Genomic DNA, 7,399 nt, shown 5'->3' with positions numbered 1-7,399 from the left:
ACACACACACACACACACTCACTCACGTAAAAGACAAGACAGCGCACAACAAAGGAAAACAATGAATAATAATGAACCTTCTAACTCATACAGAGACTGGCCTCTATGTCTTTATACCACACGCCATAAAACGGGCAATTTTAAAAACAAAACATAACAAAAGTGCATTACACTTGAAACGGAACAAATCCCAAAATGCAACGCGAAGTCCTTACCGTTCCCAGCATGCAACGGACTTCCTTAATGGCGCCGCAACATCCGAGGAAGGAGAGAAGAATGACGATACCGCCGCACGAGATGAGAGCCATGGAGAAAGAGGTGTACATGTAATTGCCCAGGACACTGGTGAAGTGAGACACCCGGTCTGAGTTGGTTCGGATGTACACCCCGAACCCTAGTAGACCGCATCCTGCTATCTGCAACACAATTACAATAACAATTATAATAGTTGTAAAAACAAAAATAACAATAACAATAACAATATCAATAGACCCTATCGGTTTTCCAAGCTCTCGCAAACTTCAATTCATAGCCAAGCGGCAGGTTGTTCGGCTATCTCGCGAAACCTGCGTAGATCGTAGATCGAAGTTCTCGTGACTTTCGAAGCATAACAAAGTGCATGTCTCGCGTATATAACTAGCGAGAGCTGCTCAGATGCCGAAAATGTCTATTGAAAGAGCTGTAAAAAACACACACACGCACACACAATAACAATAACATTAAAAAATACTTAATTTTTCATTGCAATGAGTTCATGACCATGGAACATTTCATCGATACATCTAACCTGTCTGTTAACGATTCAAAACACACGCGAGGAACAACAAAATCGAAAGCGTGTTTGTCTTACGTTCATCAAACCAAACTGCTGCTATGAAAGGGGAGAGTCGAAGTTGTAAAGTTCGGGCATTTGACTTGATAAGAGCAAGAATTTAAAAAAAAAGTCAATGCTACTCTATCACGGAATAGCAGCGTAAAACAATAAACAAACTTCAAACATTTTTACGTGCACAAAACACACAAAGACTGTATCATTATTTATAAACTGATTAAATCATGCAGAATCATGGTCTCTGCAAAGGGAATCGAACACACACACACACACACACACACACACACACACACACACACACACACACACATTGACACACACACACACACACACACACACACACACACACACACACACACACGCAAAACGGAACTGTTTGATACATCAGCTGAAAGGGGAGAGACCAAGCTATACAGTTCGTGAATTATTAACGATATACATGTACGTGTATCTTTGTATGAAAACAGTATCACTTTGAGCGTTTTATCGTTGCACGCGCCATAATGCTGAAAGGAATTTCTTTCATCGAACAAAACAAAACAAAAACAGAAACAAAAACACACACAAAAAGACAGAAAAAGGTAATGTCTGAATTATTGCCAGTGATGCACTTTCATTGCAGGATGTTCTCTTCATCGCTTTTTGTTTCCATGTGATAAATATTCATGCATCTGGGGGGAACATAGAGGCAAAACTACTCGCGAGAAAGAGCAGACAAACAAACACGATTCTACTTGTTATATGACCCACTGCCTGTCGCTTCCCTGAAAAATCAACTCTTCTCTGGCAGACTTTCCGTCTTTCTGTCTGTCTGTCTATTTGTCTATCTGTCTCTCATTCTCTCTCTCTCTTTGTTTCTCTATTTCTTTCTGTCTGTCTGTCTCTTTCTCTATCTCTCTTGTGTACAGGTGCGTGCGCGCGCGCGCGCGCGCGCGCGCGTGTGTGTGTGTGTGTGTGTGTGTGTGTGTGTGTGTGTGTGTGTGTGTGTGTGTGTGTGTGTGTGTGTGTGTGCCTGCGTGTCAACGTGCATGCAGGTGTCTGTCTGTCTGTATTTATGTGTGTCTGTGTATTTGTGTGTGTCTGTGTCTGTGTATATGTGCGTCTGTGTGTGTCTATGTCTGCGTCTCTGTCCCTGTTTATTTCTCTACCTGCTTAAATTAAATGGTTCATTTGGAATTTTTTTAGTTTATGTAAATCACATAGTATGGTAAGATCACATATGTTTTTTATATTTAGTCAAGTTTTGACTAAATATTTTAACATCGAGGGGGAATCGAAACGAGGGTCGTGGTGTATGTGCGTGTGTGTGTGTGTGTGTGTGTCTGTGTGTGTGTGTGTAGAGCGATTCAGACTAAACTACTGGACCGATCTTTATGAAATTTGACATGAGAGTTCCTGGGTATGAAATCCCCATACATTTTTTTCATTTTTTTGATAAATGTCTTTGATGACGTCATATCCGGCTTTTCGTGAAAGTTGAGGCGGCACTGTCACGCCCTCATTTTTCAACCAAATTGGTTGAAATTTTGGTCAAGTAATCTTCGACGAAGCCCGGACTTCGGTATTGCATTTCAGCTTGGTGGCTTAAAAATTAATTAATGACTTTGGTCATTAAAAATCTGAAAATTGTAAAAAAAAATAAAAATTTACAAAACGATCCAAATTTACGTTTATCTTATTCTCCATCATTTGCTGATTCCAAAAACATATAAATATGTTATATTCGAATTAAAAACAAGCTCTGAAAATTAAATATATAAAAATTATTATCAAAATTAAATTGTCCAAATCAATTTAAAAACACTTTCATCTTATTCCTTGTCGGTTCCTGATTCCAAAAACATATAGATATGATATGTTTGGATTAAAAACACGCTCAGAAAGTTAAAACAAAGAGAGGTACAGAAAAGCGTGCTATCCTTCTTAGCGCAACTACTACCCCGCTCTTCTTGTCAATTTCACTGCCTTTGCCATGAGCGGTGGACTACGATGCTACGAGTATACGGTCTTGCTGAAAAATGGCATTGCGTTCAGTTTCATTCTGTGAGTTCGACAGCTACTTGACTAAATATTGTATTTTCGCCTTACGCGACTTGTTTTATTTTTTCTATCTTTTTTTTAAAGTTATATTTTCTATGTGCACAACATGTATGTTGCTTCATGTGATTATGTCTGCATTGTATCACATCCGAATTTATCTGATGAGCTAATAATACATGTATATCTGTGACTATCTGTACATCCAGTTTGATCGGATGAGATAATAACATGTCTCATTTATCTGTGCCTATCTGTACATCAAGATTCATCGGATGAGATAATTACATGTCTCGTGTATTTGTGCTTGTCTGTACATCAAGATTCATGGGATGAGATAATTACATGTCTCGTGTAGTTGTGCTTGTCTGTACATCAAGATTCATCGGATGAGATAATTACATGTCTCGTGTATTTGTGCTTGTCTATACATCAAGATTCATCGGATGAGATAATTACATGTCTCGTGTATTTGTGCTTGTCTGTACATCAAGATTCATCGGATGAGATAATAACATGTCTCGTGTATTTGTAGTTGTCTGTACATCAAGATCCATCGGATGAGATAATTACATGCCTCGTGTAGTTGTGCTTGTCTGTACATCAAGATCCATCGGATGAGATAATTACATGCCTCGTGTATCTGTGCTTGTCTGTACATCAAGATCCATCGGATGAGATAATTATATGCCTCGCCTTTGTTTGTTTGTTTGTTTGTTTGCTTAACGCCCAGCCGACCACAAAGGGCCATATCAGGGCGGTGCTGGTTTGACATATAACGTGCGCCACACACATGACAGAAGTCGCAGCACAGGCTTCATGTCTCACCCAGTCACATTATTCTGACACCGGAACAACCAGTCCTAGCACTAACCCCATAATGCCAGACGCCAGGCGGAGCAGCCACTAGATTGCCAATTTTAAAGTCTTAGGTATGACCCGGCCGGGGTTCGAACCCACGACCTCCCGATCACGGGGCGGACGTCTTACCACTAGGCCACCGTGCCGGTAGATATGCCTCGTGTATCTGTGCTTGTCTGTACATCAAGATCCATCGGATGAGATAATTACATGCCTCGTGTATTTGTGCTTGTCTGTACATCAAGATCCATCGGATGAGATAATTACATGTCTCGTGTATCTGTGCTTGTCTGTACATCAAGATCCATCGGATGAGATAATTACATGCCTCGTGTATCTGTGCTTGTCTGTACATCAAGATTCATCGGATGAGATAATTACATGTCTCGTGTAGTTGTGCTTGTCTGTACATCAAGATTCATCGGATGAGATAATTACATGTCTCGTGTATTTGTGCTTGTCTGTACATCAAGATTCATCGGATGAGATAATTACATGCCTCGTGTATCTGTGCTTGTCTGTACATCAAGATCCATCGGATGAGATAATTACATGCCTCGTGTATCTGTGCCTATTCGTTTCTCTTTGTTGGAGTTCCTTGCCATCACTACCCGGGCTGAATTGGGTCAATTTTCCCAGCACAAAACACGCAAAGGCTGCATCGTTATTCGTGAGCCGATTAAATCACAACAAGAATAATGTTCTCTGCAAGCGGCATCAAACAAACGAAACAACCTCTGTTGATTACGAAAAAGCTTTTGATTTTGTTGAAAGATCATTTGTATGGCAAAAGTAGTTGTATGCAGATGTAAATGGACGCATATTGTCTGTTGTGACAGAGATGTAGCGTAAAGCAAAGTCACGTGTGATGTTTCAAAATGAACGATTAGATTATGTCCATTGTTGTTTTGGAGTTCGTCAGGGTGTAAATTTGCCTTGCGTTGCTTGATAAATCAGCTGTCTTTCTTAACCTCGTGTAGTGTACGTAGTCCAACTACATCTTTCTAGCCCCACTCCCGACTCATACACCCCTTTCTGAATGAACGAATTCCGAAAATAACTCTGTTGAGTTTGTATGGGTTGTAAAAGAGTAAATACCCTTGTTTTTGACTCGAACAAACATTAGAGGGGAAAATCACTGGCGAGGGGTGTGTCGGAAACACGTGGACAGGAGCACGTATGAAGTTATTTGTCAAAGGAAAAGCAAGGGGATTCACTCTTTCACAGCACATACAATGCCGACGGAGTAATTTCCGAACATCGTCTATTGACAGACATTTCTTGTCGTTTAAAAACAGCATCGATAAAGTCAAAAATGCAGCACGAAAAACAATTCCGTGCACAAAAGACTCCGTTCCCGTGATCTCCTTCGAAAGAACACAGCCTTTTGTTCTTCCACAAAGACCCGGAGACAACGAGTTTAACGGGCATCGCTATAAAAGTCATGAAAAATCATTCTCGTAAAAAGGGCACAGAGAGAGAGAGAGAGAGAGAGAGAGAGAGAGAGAGAGAGAGAGAGAGAGAGAGAGAGAGAGAGAGAGAGAGAGAGAGAGAGAGAGAGAGAGAGAGAGAGAGAGAGAGAGAGAGCTTGAGAGACAATCTATGACACAAAGCAGACCAGGGTGTAATTATCTCCCTTGCAGGCGCTCTCTGATGTTGGAGACATCAAAGTTTGCAGCGCGCAGGGTTCAGTTTTTCGAAATTGAGGATGGCCGTCGAAGGCTGGTGATTGGAATAATCATTTCTCTCTGCCCTTCTTTATACTCTCGTTCTCTGTCTGTCTGCCTGCCTACCTCCTTGCCTGTCTATATGTATGTCTGCTGGTCTCTGTCTGCATGTGTCTGTCTGTTTTTGTCTGTCTCTGTGTCTCTCTCTTACCCTTTGTCTGTCTGTATGTTTGACTGCCTGTCTGTTTTTCTGTTGGTCCCTGTCACTGTCTGTATGTGTCTATCTCTGCGTCTGTCTATCTCTGCGTCTGTCTGTCTCTGTCTCTCTCTCACTCTTTTATTTTTTAAAGGAAACAATGCAGACAGACAGACTTCTTCTTCTTCTTCTTCTTCTTCAGCGTTCGACGATGGCTGTGTCTAGATTCTTTGACCCGTGATGTTGACGAAGTCGGCTGTAGACAGACAGACAAACAGACAGACAGATAGACATAAAACAACAAGGACAACAGCTACAACATCAACAACAACAATGACACAACCACCACCACAACAACAACAAAGAAGAACGAAAGACAGAGACAACGACAAAAGAAAGAAAGATCGCAGGTGCTCACCAAGATGATGGCGTTGAAGAAGAACATGGAATACTTGAGGAAATTGCCGCAACCAGTCAGACCCATCTTGTAGTTCTGGAAAAATAAACAAGAGAAAATTGTAGAATAACAAAGAGAAGGAAAAAGAAGAAAAAAAAAGCTGGAGAAGAAAAACTCTAAAAAGTCTTGGCAGGCATCTGTTGGCAGCTCTTTTCCTGTGAAGTCGGTTTGATGGGGAAAAGGCAAGAAAGCGGGTAAGTTACGTTTGTTTGATAGCTGAGTTTATTTATTTGTTTGTTTGTCTGTTTTGTGTTTTGGCGTTTTTCTTTCTTTCTCTGTTACTTCTTAGTTTCTTTCTTTTTGCCTCTCTTTCATTTCGCTACTCCTTTTTTTCTAACCCTCCTTCGGTCTTCCTTTCTCCTTCTTTCTTTCTTTCTTTCTTTCTTTCGTTCTTTCTTTCGTTCTTTCTTTCGTTCTTTTTTTTCTTTCTTTCTTTCTTCTTTTGTTTGTTTCTTTGTTTCTTTTGTATTTCTCTTTTTCTTTCTTCCTTGCTTCGAAGTGGGAGGGGGAGGAAACAGTAGAAGGCAAAACTAAAAGGTTGACGACAACTTACGGGGCCGAGTGTGTAGCAGTTACTCTTCTTTGTTCATAGGCTGAAAATCCCACGATCTGTTACGTGTATGGCCGTTTTTACCCGCATTTAGGCAGCCACACCCCGCTTTCGGGGGAGGGGGTTATCGGTTTCAAAACCTACGCAATAATCGCCGAAATCTTCGAACATGCTGAGTAGTATATATCACAACAACGGAGGAGAGGAATGAGCAACGACCACCTGCCCATAATGACCACCATAAAGAAACCCCGACGAGGTTCTTTCCTATATAATTCACCTTTTAATAACGACCACCTGTCTCCCAGGACCCCCTTTTTAGTTGGTCCCTTGAGTGGTCGTTGCAGACAGGTTCGACTGTACCCCATTCCAGACAAGAGACTACCATTCTGACGCCTGCTGCATGGTGCCTGTGTGGTTCCAGTCTTGGACTGCGGAACCACTACCGCTCTCATCGTAGAGAACACAGACGGCTTTATCTTCCACTCATCTTCGGACTCTGACGGACTACCACAGTACCACATTGCTAAAAATGAATGCATAAATAAATCAATAAATCAATAAATCAATCAATAAATCAATAAATCGAAAAATCAATCAATAAATCAATAAATCAATTAAAAACACAAAACAAAACCAGACAAACAAACAAACATGAAAAAAAACACCAAACAGAGGATCAAATAAACGAATAAACAAACCTCTCGGGCACTTTTTGTTGTTGTGTATACAAATGAATGCATGCATGGGCCCGTTCCAAGTTCATTTCTTGCAAAATCATGCGTTTCAGGACAGTGAG

General features: G+C 40.9%; 1 protein-coding gene across 1 annotated transcript; it reads right to left on the bottom strand.

The window, feature by feature from the left end:
• Window positions 1-215: 215 nt before the first annotated feature.
• On the bottom strand, window positions 216-6,132 carry LOC138957337 (tetraspanin-8-like; the record flags this gene model as incomplete). The annotated part of the gene is made up of 2 exons (XM_070328463.1): window positions 6,012-6,132; window positions 216-416 (listed from the first exon to the last, which is right to left on the bottom strand). Coding segments are annotated over exons 1-2 (267 nt in total), but the record flags the coding sequence as incomplete, so codon positions are not given.
• Window positions 6,133-7,399: the final 1,267 nt, after the last annotated feature.

This window comes from Littorina saxatilis, unplaced genomic scaffold (genome assembly GCF_037325665.1).
Source record: "Littorina saxatilis isolate snail1 unplaced genomic scaffold, US_GU_Lsax_2.0 scaffold_2866, whole genome shotgun sequence".
NCBI classification, from domain to species: Eukaryota; Metazoa; Mollusca; class Gastropoda; order Littorinimorpha; family Littorinidae; genus Littorina; species Littorina saxatilis.
The sequence above is the reverse complement of the archived record's forward strand: the minus strand, read 5'-3'. Positions and strand labels throughout refer to the sequence as shown.